Source organism: Ostrea edulis, chromosome 4 (genome assembly GCF_947568905.1).
Source record: "Ostrea edulis chromosome 4, xbOstEdul1.1, whole genome shotgun sequence".
NCBI lineage: Eukaryota > Metazoa > Mollusca > Bivalvia > Ostreida > Ostreidae > Ostrea > Ostrea edulis.
Genome location: NC_079167.1, coordinates 23,002,323 through 23,018,600, shown reverse-complemented (window position 1 = coordinate 23,018,600; position 16,278 = coordinate 23,002,323). Strand labels below are relative to the sequence as shown.

General features: G+C 39.2%; 1 protein-coding gene across 1 annotated transcript; it reads left to right on the top strand.

The window, feature by feature from the left end:
- The first annotated feature begins 4,959 nt into the window (after positions 1–4,959).
- Positions 4,960–8,034, top strand: LOC130053767 (uncharacterized). The gene has a single exon (XM_056161325.1). It carries the CDS (start codon positions 4,960–4,962, stop codon positions 8,032–8,034), a length of 3,075 nt encoding a protein of 1,024 aa, XP_056017300.1.
- Positions 8,035–16,278: the final 8,244 nt, after the last annotated feature.

Below are 16,278 nucleotides of genomic sequence, written 5' to 3'. Positions count from 1 at the left end.
TTTTCAAACAGAGTTTTGCCTTTTTATACATTGATCTCTGTTCGTTATCTTTACCTCTTCATAGTAGTTACATGTACTTGAAAACTACGGATAATGTCTTATCAAAGAGGCATGGACACGACATGAACTGAAAATATAATTTTTTTATTTCTCTATTTTTCAAGCTTGTAATTGTTAACTAAGGTATTTCTAATAGTGAGCAAAATTTTGAATGACAGTTGTTGAGTTACAAGCGAGTTAAAGCACTTGCAATTTAATCAAAATTTTGCTCACTATTAGAAATACCTTAGTTAACAATTGCAAGCTTGAAAAATAGAGAAAATAAAAAATTTATATTTTCAGTTCATGTTTGTATCTCATGCCATGTTTTTGATTACATATAGATTGCTTAACAGAAAATCTGTTAAATTTTTTTACTAGTATATTTCACTTATGTAAAGAAAAACAAGTCATGAACCTTGTTTACATAACAAATAACTGTGAACTCTGTGTCTCTTTTTGTGTTCTTCGTGAAATTCTTACCGCAAGTATATATATATATATATATATATATATATATATATATATATATATATAAAAGCACTAAAGTTCCAACAACACCCGATACCTCAAAGTGTCGGATCCACAACATGGATACAATGTCAAGTACAAAAAATTATACAAAGCACTAAAATGACCAACGACACGAACAATCAGATTGTCAAATTTTCGGGACGACCCGTCCCTTCTTCAGGACAAACGAAAAGAATAACATAATGTGGCCAATATCAACAGAGCATAATAACAAAAACTACATATAAATACATCTAGCACTACAACTACACTAATCTACAAACGTATTTACAACGCAGACTACATGGTTTTTGGTCTTTAGGCTTGCCAACCAATGTTAAAAATGGAGCGAATTAAGACATGCCTTATTCATTAATCTCAAATCTCATTTGAGATTAATTAAGTTTATTGTTTTTCATTTTCATTTCATTTTAGTGCTTTATATATATATATATATATATATATATATATATATATATATATATATATATATATAAAGCAATTATGCAGTTTTAGCGTACACAATGAGTTTAGTTAACACAGCATGAAGCAATAGGGGGTTTTCGAGTTCTTCCATATCCGTGTTTATTCTGCATTTAGTCACTATTACGTCATACGTTTTTAGGCATGGTCATATCCGGTTTATCGTAGTTAACGTAAATACACTAAGTCTTGTGTAAGTGTATATACAACCTATCAAAATGGAAGTTGATTCTATGCAAGTATAATCGAACTAAAAAAATTGTTACAGATAAGTGTTTCTTGTTCCTTTTACCGTAAAAGTAACATACAAAGGATATGTAAGCTTGCGATTGGCCCTATATAATCTTTTGGAATATCCTTTCCAAAAAATTTTGGTGTAGATACATAAAAAGAATTGATACCAAGCTCTTGAAAGTCAATCGCCGATCGGTAAAGAAAACTGACTGAATGACCGAGTTGTCGGAAATCATCAATAAAATTGTGGGGGAAAATTGAATGAAGACATATACCAGCTATTGAAAGTTATTATGTCATGATTTATCTTTACAAATATTGGCACCATTGGAATGAATGGCGACTTCGGCATTGCACATCCGATAATGGATATATCGATACTTCTGAGACATGCAGTAGAATGAGGGAGGGGGAGGGAATGGTTCCCATTTTAACAACCATAGCTTTTTATTATTTATATATACAAATAAAGATATATTTCGTGACACAACCACCAAGCCCCCCCCTTCGACTTTTTATGGCGGCAGAAGTGAATGGTACGAATGCAATTTATGAAGTGAATCCATAATGTGTTCTCCCTACGATTCAAGTAATCAGAATTTGGGGAAAATCTTAAGCAATATATATGTGACGCTACTACCCTACCACCCCACCCCCTCGGGCGTTGGCACGATAAAGAACCCTCACTGTTACGGCCACGCCCAGGGTGTACAATAATTCGTGACAGAACAGTAAAAGAACTATCCTTACACTAGATCAGCATGGAGCAGGAAACCAGGGAAGGAGTTCCACGAGAAAGGACTCTCACAGATAAAGGGCAAGAATTTTTCGAGGAAAACAGAATGAAAAGAATTACCAAAATCAACCGTTTATGGGAGGACATTGACCATATCCTACACCATACATTTTGGGACAAATTACAAAGCATAACAATTATCGAAACTAAGGAACAAGAACTTTCAGACAAGTTTAGGGTGTATTCAAAATTAGTGTCAGACTGCGAGGAGTTCATTATTAGAAACAATGATGAAAGTGCAATGAAGGAGTACGAAGTATTTGTTGAAACAAACAAACAGAGAAACATGGCTGTTGAAAAAACCTTTGAGAAAATTCACGAAATTAAACAAGAACTTCAGGAAAGAGGCAGTAGATCTTCAGGACGATCATCCGCGAAGTCTAATCGTTCAAACACCAGCTCAGCACTTGCTAAAGTAGAGGCAGCTCGAGTGAAGATCAAATATTCTGATAAAGAAAGAGATATTATGAAACAGAAGATCAATTTAGAAGAAGAAGAAGCATTGATGAGGATTGAGACAGCCAGGAGGAAGGCTGAGATAGACTCAAATCTTAACCGTCTCAAATATGAAAGAGAATTGGCCGCAGCAGAAGCTGAAGTCAAAGCAATGGAGATGGCTAGATGTGAACCGGAGCAAGGAGGCCTCTTGGATGGATTACTGGAAGAACAGGAGAGCCCTACAGGTCGAACCGAACAGTATGTAAAGAGCCATGCTAACTTAAACGAACATGCTGATTTAAACCCTTTGCCAGACCATTTCATCCACACTCTGCACAAGATCACAATTGGTCGCCAGAGTTGTTCCGACCACTACCACGATCGAGGATCGACACACATCTGGAAGAAGTCCGGGAGCCACCATTTGTCATGAACACATATCCTTCTCAAAATCATATGTCATCGGAATTCACCAGATTTCTGTTGAAGAAAGACTTTCTCTTTGCACGATTAAGTGTTTTTTCAGAGGAGCCAGAGTCGTACCTCTCATGGAAGGGAACTTTTAGACGTGTAATGGAGGAACTAAGCGTAGATGCTTCTGAGGAAATAGAACTCTTGATAAAGTGGCTGGAACCAGTGTCTTCTTCCCATGCTAAAAGCATAAAAATTTCCAGTGTGAACAATCCATCGTTAGGACTCAAAAGGCTGTGGGAGAGACTGGATGATCGCTATGGGTGCCCTGAAATGGTGGAAGAGGCTATAAAACGGAAATTGGAACATTTCCCTAAAAGACAATAAGAAGCTCTACGACCTAACTGACATCTTAGCAGAATACAGAGCATCAAGGACAATCACCAGTACCATAATCTCTTGGCATATTATGACACTTCTTCAGGCATTCTCCCCATCATAAGGAAACTACCGTATGCCTTGCAAGAAAAATGGACGTCAGGAGCTGTCCGCTACAAAAGAGAAAACAGAGTGACATTTCCACCCTTCGACGAACTTGTCGCGTTTATGCAAGAAATGAGTCGGATAAAGAACGATCCTAGCTTCATCTACGATGTGAACAATAACGTAGAGAAACCAAGTTCAACGAACCCAAGTACTCACAATAGATTTAAAGTGAATGTTAGGAAGACTGAAGCTACGAAGGGCAACACTAACAGTGTATTTAAGTGCATTCTACATACTAACTCGAAGCACACTTTGAACGAATGTAAAGCATTCAGGGCCAAGTCTATTGAAGAGAGACGACAACTCGTGAAGGAGAATGGTTTATGTTTTCGATGCTGCGGATCCAAGGAGCACTTCAAACGAGACTGTAAGGTAGTCATAAAGTGCACAGAGTGCGGTAGCGACACACACCCCTCAGCATTGCACATCACACCTCAGTTAACGAGAACTCACAACATGACTGAAGTTCATGGCGGGGAGCACAAAGCAGAAGTTGACTCAAAATGTACCCAAATTTGTGGAAATGCTCGATTCACTAGCAAATCATGTTCCAAGACAATTTTAGTGAAAGTTTTCCGTGAAGGCTTCCCAGACAATGCAGTAAAACTGTATGCCATAATAGATGATCAGAGTAATCGTTCCCTAGTAAAGTCAAAACTACTCAATGATCTACAAGTCAAGAGTGAATACATAGACTACATATTGACGTCATGTGCAGGTTCGATTCCTACCAAAGGAAGAAGTGCTACTGGTCTCATAATACAGTCCTTAGATGACAGCACTCAACTTAAATTGCCCACTGTTATCGAGTGCAACCACATTCCACACAATCGTTCGGAGATCCCAACTCCATGTGTTGCCAGATCCTACCCCCATCTGAGGGACATCGCTGGATCAATTCCTGATTTGGACGATCAATGCGACACACTGCTTTTAATAGGTAGAGACTTATTGGAGGCACACCATGTCTTAGATCAACGCCTTGGTCCTAAGACCACACCGTATGCTCAAAGACTTCACCTTGGTTGGGTGATTGTTGGAGAAATCTGCCATAACCAGACCCACATACCTGAGATTGTGAATGTGAATAAAATTAACATCCTTGGAAGTGGTCGTCCATCCTTATTTCTACCGTGCAACAGTGCTTTCAATGTCAAGGAGATTACCGAAGGGACTGCGACGAGAGCTGAAAGGTCCCTCTTCCCTTCAAACAAACCTACCATTGGTCAACCAAACACTATCCAGAATCCTATTGATCCAGGTATATTCACTAGATCTGCTCACGATGAGAAGATAGGATTTTCTGAGGAAGACAGAAATTTCGTCGCTCTAATGGATAAAAATTTCAAAGGGACTGCGATGGGAGCTGGAAAGCCCCACTTCCCTTCAAGAAACACCGACAAAAATTGCCAAATAACAGGCCACAGGCTTTAAAACGAGCTAACATTCTTGCAACTAGTCTCCGTAAGAATGACACAAAGAGACATTTCATATCATTCATGGAGAAAATCTTCAGCAGAGGACATGCTGGCCCAGCACAACCTCTTAAAGAAAACCAAGAGTGCTGGTACCTTCCACTCTTTGGGGTCTACCACCCCAGGAAACCAGACCAAATTAGAAGGGTGTTCGACTCCTCGGCTACCTACGAGGGAACATCCTTGAACAATGTTTTACTCCAAGGCCCGGATCTGACGAACAGTCTCCTAGGTGTACTTCTACGCTTCCGTAAAGAAATGATAGCGGTAGTGGCAGACATACAACACATGTTCCATTGTTTTAAAGTTGTAGAAGAACACAGGAACTATTTGAGATTTTTTTGGCACAGAGACAATGATGTGAACAACGAGCTGATGGAATACTGTATGTTTGTGCATGTATTTGGCAACAGACCATCCCCGGCAGTCGCAACATACGGTCTTCGTAAAATTGCTGACATATCCAAAAACACACATGGAATAGAAGTCGCACAGTTTATCCGTAGAAACTTCTATGTAGACGATGGACTAACATCATGTCCCACAGCCGAAGAAGCCATAAGTTTGTTGCAGAAAACTCAAGATGCATTGAAACGAAATGGCAATCTAAGATTACACAAGTTCGCTTCGAACAGCTCCATTGTAATGAAAACCCTTGATCCTGATGACTTGGCTGATGGTGTCTATTATCTTGACTTGGAGGATGATCCAGCAATGCAACGGAGTCTTGGCATCAATTGGAATCTCACCAGTGACAGTTTCATATTCAGTGTCTCAACAGAGGACAAACCATTGACAAGAAGAGGCGTTTTGTCGACAGTTAACAGTTTATATGACCCTCTTGGCTTTCTTGCACCAGTGATCATCGTAGGAAGACTTATTATGAGGCAGGTCGTCTCGGAAACATCTGATTGGGATGAACCACTGACCGAACCTGTCAAGTCTCAATGGGCCACTTGGAAATCATCATTACAAGCCTTGGAGAGAAGTCATGTGCCACGTGCAATCACACAAAATTTGAGCAAATCTACAAAAAGAGAACTCTTGACAATTTCTGATGCCTCGGAAAAAGCAATAGCGGCGGTATCTTATCTCAGGATAACATATGAGGGTGGATCTCAACAAGTCGGATTCATATTGGGAAAAACAAAGGTTGTACCCTCATCAGGACACACAATTCCAAGGCTTGAATTATGCGCAGCAGTTCTAGCCATAGAAGTTGCTCAAACAGTTCAAGATCACATTGATATTGAATTTCAGGATGTGAAATATTTTTCTGACAGTCGTGTTGTCCTAGGTTACATTCACAACGACACAAGACGTTTTCATGTGTATGTTTCTAACAGAGTGGAGAAGATCAGAAACCTCAGTCTACCTGAACAGTGGTCCTATGTTCCAACAAATATGAATCCTGCAGATGAAGGATCCAGAGGAATACTGCCAGAGAACCTACAAAGGAGTGTATGGTTAAATGGACCCTCTGATTTCTTGAACAAGACTCCTGACACAACCAGTGAGATGTTCGAACTCATTGAACCACGAGAGGACAAAGAAATTCGTAATACCTGTTTGAAGACTCAGTACACACCTACACTGGGTACCCACAGGTTTGAGAGATTCCAAGAATGGAACCACCTCACTGAAGCTATTGCTCTTTTGAAACGCTTTCTTGAGCATAGAAAAGAGAATAAAACCAAGATCATACCAAAGTCCATAGATTCATATAAGGCAGCTGAAAAAGTTATCATCAAAGCCGTACAACAAGAAATATATGCTGAGGAAACAGACTGCTTACGTTCTTCACGAAGCTTACCACGAAACAGTCCTATACTCTCTTTGGATCCTTTCCTAGATGACGAAGGTATCCTCCGTGTAGGTGGACGGCTGAAAAATGCTCGAGTGGACACCGTATGCACACATCCTATATTGATACCTGGGAAACATCATATCGCTAAGCTTCTGATCATCAAGTGTCATCAGTCAGTTCGTCACCAAGGTCGTTACTTCACGGAAGGCAAAGTGAGATCCAGTGGATATTGGATAACAGGATGTAGGCGCCTTGTCGTTTCGATCTTAAACAACTGTGTAGTATGCAGAAGATTGTGTAGACAATGCGAGACCCAGAAAATGTCTGACCTACCAGAAGAACGCCTGATCCCAGGGCAGCCTCCCTTTACTTCAGTAGGGGTAGACGTTGTTGGTCCATGGAACGTCATAACTCGTAGAACCAGAGGATCCTCGGCAAGCAGCAAACGATGGGCAGTTCTGTTTACCTGTCTCGTCACTCGCGCAGTACACATAGAGGTCCTTGAAGAGATGTCGTCATCATCATTTATAAATGCTCTGAGACGGTTCACGGCAATCCGTGGTAAAGTGAAGACATTTTGGTCGGATAGAGGTACAAACTTCGTTGGTGCTGTTGACCCTCTACACGTAGATGCAATCTGGGTCAAAGACTTTCCATTGAAACAATTCCTTTACAACGAAGGGACCATTTGGAAATTCAATCCTCCCCATGCATCACACATGGGTGGTGTATGGGAGAGACTTATAGCGATAACGAGACGAATTCTTGATAGCATGTTGCTAGATCACCGACGGGTTGGACTTACACATGAAGTGCTGGTTACTCTTTTAGCAGAGACTAGTGCAATGATCAACTCACGACCATTAACGGGTATCTCTTCTGACCCAAACTCATCATTCATCCTCACACTAAACATTCTACTAACTCAGAAGATGGATGTATTAAACGAAAAGATTTGTGAAACTGATTCTAAGGATTTGATGCGTGTTCAGTGGAAAAGAGTACAACACCTTGCAAAGGTATTCTGGGACAAGTGGAAGAAGGCATATTTACACACTCTACAGACTCGAAAGAAATGGCATCAGACCCAAAGAAATGTTCGTGTTGGTGATGTGATACTGATGAGAGAGAAAGATATGCATCGAAATGAATGGCCCTTAGGCATCGTCACCAAGGTGTTTCCTGGACAAGATGATCTAGTGCGTAAAGTGGAGGTCAAGGTCAACCGGAATGACAAGATCACTTCATACACCAGGCCGGTGAACGATATTGTTATCCTCTTGGAACAGTGATGTACTTTCAGAAATATGTTGTTCTTTGAATCTTGAAAATGCTTTCAGGCAGTGTTAGAACATATGTTTGACATATTTAGTTGTAATAGACACAGACATGTACATTACTAATTTCTTACTGTTTATAGTTGAAGTTTAAATATTGTGATATCTAAAGATATCGGACGGGGAGTGTGCTGTCGCGATAAGCGAATCGAATTGGTACGACTTGCTATTTTTGGTTACCTGTATGTTACGTCATGATGCAGACGAGGCGACAGTCTCCGTCTGATTTTTTATCTTAATCTCAGGAAATTACAGTGTAAGTAATTTTGTATGTATGCAGAAACTTTCTAATGAATATGTAGAATATTCTGTTCAATGCATAAGTTAGGAAATAAATGCTTTGTTGTTTTGTTAACTGCACAATCAGTAAGCCACATGTAGATGTATGGCGCGTCGTTCGTTGTCTTCTCTAAGCGTCTGTGTTTCATGAATGTATATTTAGTGAATAGTTAATATTATTGAATATCATTATACTTGATAATTGTTTAAGCGAAATAACTATAGACATTTGATAGGAATCAGATATTTTATTGCATAATTTTCTTACTCTAAGTTCAAAACTACGGAACGCAATTCGTGACATCAAAATGATTTCTGTATTCAAATGCTGTACTTATGATTGTTACAATTCGTATTTCAGTCTTTTACCATACATTGACACGGAATAAATCTGGACCTTGTTTTGGTTAACTTTCTGTCAGTTTATTACACGCCCAGGGTGTACAATAATTCGTGACAGAACACTTAGCGTAGGTCTAAATTTGCGGTACTTAACCTAAAGCTGTTGGTGTCTTAAGGTGAGAAATGAGTGAAGACTCCTCGACGAGTCGTAAAAACAATCAATCATTCACTCCCCCCTCCTGAATTTTAAAAGGAGTGAAAAAAATATGTATTGAGGTATAATAAGTCGTATGCCACTACTTAACCTTCATCCATGCATTTCCAATTTGAAAGATTTTGAATATTAGTCTAAAGAACATGTTAGGATTTGTTTGTTTTGATATATTTATTCATTCTTGTCAAGGATTTTAGACAAAGTACCAAGTAGTGTGAAGGCATCTTCTCTGACTACCCCCCCCCCTTCCCTGAAAAACGATGCTACGTGCCTGTTTTCCTCTCTTACGTAAATCCGTATTACATCCCTCTGCCACACACCAATGGCACTGGTACTTAAATTCGGTATCAAAACCAGTGAGTAAAATAAATGAACGAAATCGTCTGATTGTTAGCTAAACCGGAAGAAACTCACCAAATCACGTGACTTAGGTAGATTCTAAAACACAAAATACGCACGGAACGGAAGAACTCGAAAATCCCCTATTTATCAACTGTATAAGTTGTATTTTTAAGGCACGCTTTTTCCAAAACAGAAATTGATTGATGCAAAAATACCGTCATAGTAACTAATAAAAGCAAAAACATAATTCTGGAGATTAAAGTTGTAAAAATAAACCACCAGTACCAAGTCTCTCAGATTTTTTACCACGTCCCTCTAAAAGAAAATCCCTGATCCGCCTAAGTACTTCTTCATTTAATTTTGTAGTATCTCAGAATTAAGCTCTACTAATTACCTGATATCCTATTGTTTTTATACGGTTGCTGAATATTCAAAGGCTTAAATATTCAGAATAGGATTTTTCCAGGTTCCATAACCCTTGGGACGAATGATACTAATACACGGGTGACTGATACGGCCTATGGCCCCTTGTTCATCTTTTACGATCTTTCCCTCATGAACAGCAGAGGCATGATTAGTCATAATAATATACAAATATCCCCAGGTAGTGCAGATTCAAGCTTTTTCAAGGTAGGGCTTTCTTATTTAGTTTCCTTATGACAAGAGTTTTTATTTCTTACAATGCTCTGATTCTGTAGCCTTAATTCAGAGTTATGTCGTAGCTCTTTGGGGCAGACTATGGGATTAAAACTTCCTAGAAATAAAGATTGAAAAATAAAAATGTTTTAAAACTCAGAATAGCAGGACCAAGGTGTTTTAGGGGAGCAATGTAGCCCACGAGTCTCGTTTTTTCTTCTTCATAATTCCTGGACAATAAGTTACCAAACTGAATACAAAGTACTAGCGATTCCAGGAACCTACAAAGACCGTGAAATCCTAAGTTCCTGGCTCAGGGTTTATGACACTGTGGTAGGGCTATACAATTTATATCACGAAAACACATTCTCTTGGCTTCTGGACATTATATTACCAGACTGAGTGCATATCAATGAAGATAAAAGCTTTTACTAATGGTCCCTTAGCCAGATTCTGGTGAAGTGTGTAGTTCTGATTTATAACATGATATATATACTACTCAAAATTTGATAATGATCACTAGGTTATATATGTGTAATTTACCACTAACATAACAAAAGACATGACTCAGAAACGTGTTTACTCAGGTTATGAATGAAAATTTATGAACGGCATGAACTTTTATCAATACGGAATGCTTGAAATCTGATAACAACACCAAAAGGCATTTCATTACAAAACGTTATCAGCAAAACAAGAGAAAGAATTACACAGTTTTTGGGGATAGTCCGTCATTACACTTAGTCGATGAAGTGTCAATACCGAGTGTGGCCTTCCCTTGCATCAATGACGGCTTGACAACGTCGAACCATGCTGTCAATAAGCACCCGGATGTTTCCAATGGGAAGGTTGTTCCACTCTTCCACGAGGGCGTTTCCGAGCTCTGCCAAAGTCGTGGGTTGTGCTCTACGGCGTGAAAGGGCAACCTGTAGCATGTTCCATACATGATCAATCGGGTTCAAGTCCGGCGAGCGCGCTGGCCAGTCCATACGGACAATTGTCTCCAGCTGAAGGTACTGCTCCACCACCCTGGCGCGATGAGGACGGGCGTTATCATCCATCAGGATGAACTCAGGGCCAACAGCACCAGCGTAGGGTCTGACGTAAACATCGACGATCTCATCCCGGTACCGCACCCCGTCATTGTTCCTCTCTCCAGGACATGAAGATCTGTTCTTCCATCCCTGCTGATTCCACCCCAGACCATGATGGAACCACCACCATAACGGTCATGTTCACTGATGTTGGCATCATGAAACATTCACGTTGTCGTCGCCACACTCGGTGCCTCCTGTCTGTAAAGTCCAAACAATCCCTGGACTCATCGGTGAACAGAACTTGAACCCAATCGTTCTGTGTCCAAGTGACATGATCTTCAGCCCAGTCCAATCGCTCCCGCCGGTGTCGAACAGTCAGAGGGACTCGAACACATGCCCTTCTCGAGTTGAGACCTGCATTGTGAAGCCGATTCCGTATCGTCTGAGTAGACACATTCACCCCCGAGGCGTTCAGGAGGTCGTTACGTAGGCTGGTTGCTGTCCAGAAGGGATGGCGTCCTGCCTGAAGAGCCACAAAATGGTCTTGACGTTGGGTTGTCGACCTCTGACGACCACCCCCATGTCGGTGTGCTGCTGTACCAAAAGTTTGCTGTCGGTTCCAGGCCATGTTTACAACGCTCTGGCTGACGTTTAGTGCATTTGCAACGTCACGTTGTGAATAGCCAGCGTCAAGCATTCCAATACATCTGCCCAGTTGTTCTGTCGTCAGGCGACGCCTTACACGTTGAGGGGGCATTGTGTTGATAAACGTAGGGTAAACACTCAAGTGAGTTTGAAATTTTAGAAAGAATCAGACACCGATGCCTGAGTGAAAATCGTGCAATGGTAGCAAAAGCAAAAACTGTGATGAGAAACACATTTCCCATGGCATGAAATGCACGTGCAAGTTTGTTGAAGACGTTTTTTGATTTCACTTGGACACAATATTGCCAGTTATGCAGTTATTAATTTTTTAAACAGAAAAATATCTATGATCCATATCAAATTTTGAGTAGTATATAAGCAACCTCTTAAAGCTCATGTATGGATCTAAGGTTGCTTATGACAGACAGTTTATTGTGACCCTGAACTTTGATTGTTTGGCCAAGATTAAGGTCACTGTTGGAAAACGTTTGAAATAGTTGTCACGAGTTGTCATGGGCTTAATAGAGAACCATTAATACACGAATGTCACTTTCAATCAACCGGTCACGGCAGCTCAATGGTAAAGCATTTGCTTTTTAACTGTGAGGTCATGATTTCAAGCACCACTTATGCTATAGTCGCGTCAAACCTAAGACGTAAAATATAAGCTTTGATTGTCGCTTCGCCAAACATAGCAGTAACTTGATGTGATATATCCGGTAATCTTACAAAGACATGTGTTGTGTCATCCATTGGCATGTTAAAGAGTTCTCACTGCTACAGCCTTGAGCACTAAGTATAGGTCTAAATTTGTTTTACTTTACTTACAGCTCATGTCTCAATATGAGTGAAACATTATCATGGGGACGTAAGCAAACAAACACTGATAATCGTTGAAATTGAAACCATTTACTTTCTGGGTTTGAAAGATGCACTCATTGCATTATCAACAGTCAATGTCCTTTATAAGTACAAACAAAACAAGCACATCTGTCCTTTATAAATACACACAAAGCAAGCACATCAGAACTTTTATTTCTTACAATGCTCTGATTTTTTAGCCTTACTAATAAGTTATGTCGTAGCTCTTTGGGGCCAGTTTGGGGCAGAATATGGGATCAAAACTTCATGGAAATAAAGATTGAAAAACAAAAATGTTTTAAAAATCCATACAGCAGTACCAAGGTATTTTAGGTGAGCAATGTAGCCCACGAGCCTCGTTTTTTTTTTCATAATTCCTGGACAATAAGTTATCAAACTGAATACAAAGTACTAGCGATTCCAGGAACCTACAAAGACCGTGAAATCCTAAGTTCCTGGCTCAGGGTTTATGACACTGTGGTAGGGCTATACAATTCATATCACGAAAACACATCCTCTTGGCTTCTGAGCATTACACTACCAGACTGAGAATTGTGCGTCTGCACCTGTCAAACTACGACAAGGAAAGGATTAATCTAGATGACATGCGCAGATTATAGGAAGTGAAAGCTAGTATACTGAACCCGATCTAAATTCATTACAACAGTAAGAATTATACATCTTTGAATATGACCTGCACAAAATAACCAGGTTTATCCATATTGGATAAACCCCATTATTTTGTGACAGTTTCATTATAAACAGCGACAGAACACATTGATCCAAAATACCCTTAAACAAAAAACAAAAGATATTATGACCTGCACAAAATAACCAGGTTTATCCATATTGGATAAACCCCATCAAGATATAGGCTTCTACAACAACTTCTGAAATTCATGGTCCCTTAGCCAGATTCTGGTGTAGTGTGTAGTTATGATATTATTTGTATATTAAGCAGGGTATTAAAGCTCATGCATGGATCTAAGGTTGCTTATGACCTAAGACATGAATATCAAACTTAAAGGCCGGTAATTGGGTATAAAAGCAGTCAATCGATGAAAATGGTGGAAGATATGGCTTTTCTAGTCACATTCAGATTGCAGCACTTATTTTGCAAAAATAGAGATTAAGCTGTTGTTTTGAAATTTTAAAAGTGGGTATGCTTGTTCCCCTCATAACTGTGCATATATTGGCCATATCTATTTTAGATATGAATTTTCATGAAGTTTTGATTTTGGCTTCAAAAATTTGAAGCAGGGCTAAATTTGTATTTCAAACTAGAGATTGGCATTTTGTGAGTGTAATTATCTTTTGGTTTTGTTTACACTGGATGTTGACTCACATATTGCACGAACATGCTTGTCTAGTTCTAGATAAGAGGGAGTGCATTAAAGGAAACATATAATCAAATCACTGTATAATGTGGAAAAAAAAATACTTACTCAAATATCATTGATAAATCCAGATTTTATTTTTAATTATATATACATGTAATCACATTCATTTAAAAAAAATTGGTTAACTTTATAAAAATAACTCTTTAGGACTGTTCAGTCCGATCACTGTTTTAGTGTTTTGCAGAATTACCGGTATTTTTCTCGAATAATGTCAAGCATGATGTTTGTCTGATTAAGCAACAATCTCATAGGCCAGTTGTGTAACTCCCATTGTCTCTCACCAATAATGACAATTGTCCAACTTATCAGCAATCACTTCAAAATTACTCTCAATCTGGACTCTTATGTGTGAACATTACAATATCAGAAGAGACAATCACAGATAGTAGGTCTCCAAATATTATAATGGACAAAGTGTTTCTTGATAATCCTTCAATGCACATGTCCTCCATTGCACAGCTACACTCCCCCCTCAAAGTTATTTCATAATTGAAAGGTACCAAGAGGAAAATCATAAGTATTAGTATATCATATATACCGATATTTGTGTATATATTCCAAAAACTACATGTTTTAAAAAACATGGATAAAACAATGATGAATTCATTTTGTAGTTCCTAGGGTGAAGTTTTGTTAATGTATGAACATATACTTTCAGTGCCTCACATATGGAGCAGAGTGATAGAAAAATGCGGGAAAACTTTAGTTTATTTTGATATAATCATGCCAGTGTCCCTGTATAAAATATCGTCTGTTACGAGCACGTGTAGAGACAAACACCAGGCTGCTGCCTCCACTGATAACACTGCTAAGCCTTGCTCTCTTGCCATATATGATTAATTGCTGTAGGGGTGCAAATTTTTCTAGGTTACTCCCAGCCTTTTTAAGCTTTGATTTTTCCTTCGCCAAACATACGAGTACCTTAATGTGATATAATCTTACAAATGGAGGCCATGTGTTGTGTCATCCATTGGCATGTTAAAGAGCTCTCACTGCTACAGCCCTGAACATTAATCATAGGTCTAAATTTGTTTTACTTTACCTAGACCTGGTGACATCTCAACATGAGTGAAACATTCTCATGGGGATGTAAAGCAAACACTTTTAATAGTATAAATTGAAAAACTTACTTTCTGGGTTTGAAATATGCACTCATTGCTTCATCAACATTCAATGTCCTTTATAAATACATATACATGACAGGTGAAGAAAACGAACAGCAAGCAATCTTATAACTCCTATAAGCAATACAACATAGAGAGTTGGGCAAACACGGACCCCTGAACACACAAGAGGTGAGATCAGGTGCCTAGGAGGAGGAAGCATCCCCTGTTGACCGGTCACACCCGCCGTGAGCCCTATATCTTGATCAGGGAAACGGAGTTATCCGTAGTCAAAATTAGTGTGCAAAGAACGGCCTAACAATCGGTATGAAACACGTCAGACAGCATTTGACCCAATGATAGGTTGTATTGGCAAACTAGATCGTTATAACGACCATAGAATTTGCAAAATGCTGACTTTAATCGAGACTGTTGAAACCCCTGTACCATCAAATTGTTTGTCAGTAGCTTGCCTCGATTTAAAAACTGACCATAAGCAGAACAAGCTCTTGCGTGTGAAATCAGTTGAGATATACATGTATATATAAACATCATATGCAGGTGATAATTGAATGTTGCAACATAAATATGGGAAGTTGACGATGAAGAAACTGAAATGATCCCGTTTATCTTAAAAGTTGAGTTGTTAATTGAAAGTTAATATCTATTTTCAATAAAATATCTAAGTATGAAGTAGAAGTGTACGACGACTCTGTGATGTCTTTTATTTCGTGTTCACAGGTTTTTTTCCGAATCGACATGTGAATGAAAATGATTATTGTAAATACATTGGACGTCGTTAATATATCTAAACGTCACATTGAAGGTCACAGCTAGAGATCTTTTCCTCTCACGTAAAAGTTTTTGAATAAATTCTGCTTCATCAGAATATAAAAACAGGTCAGCAAACAAAGGAGCACAATTCGTGTCTCTGGGAATTCCAACAGACTGTTGGAAGACCTGATCATCAAAGATCACGAAGATATCGTCAATTATGGACTCCAGCATATTTTTATTTCAACTTCAGAGTCCTTGTGTATGAATTGATTGATTTCATTTTGTTTAACGTCACCACCTCGATTATTTTTCACTCTCAATACCGGTGAAGGGCTTCAAATTTAAGCCTATGCTCGGTGCTTACGGCCATTAAGCAGTGACGATTCTTTAGCGTGCCACACCTATTGTGACACGAGACATCCATTTTTAAGGTTATCTCCAAGGACCCGTGATATTGACACCTAATGCCGAGCATTTAACGATCGAACTGGCACTACCTCTTTATAACGACTTAGGTCTGTCGCGGACGGAATTCGAACCCTAACCTTCAGCATGCGGGGCGA

What these genes read in the sequence shown, in the direction of transcription:
- LOC130053767 (XM_056161325.1), top strand. Translation starts at nt 4,960, where the DNA reads ATGGAGAAAATCTTCAGCAGAGGACATGCTGGCCCAGCACAACCTCTT.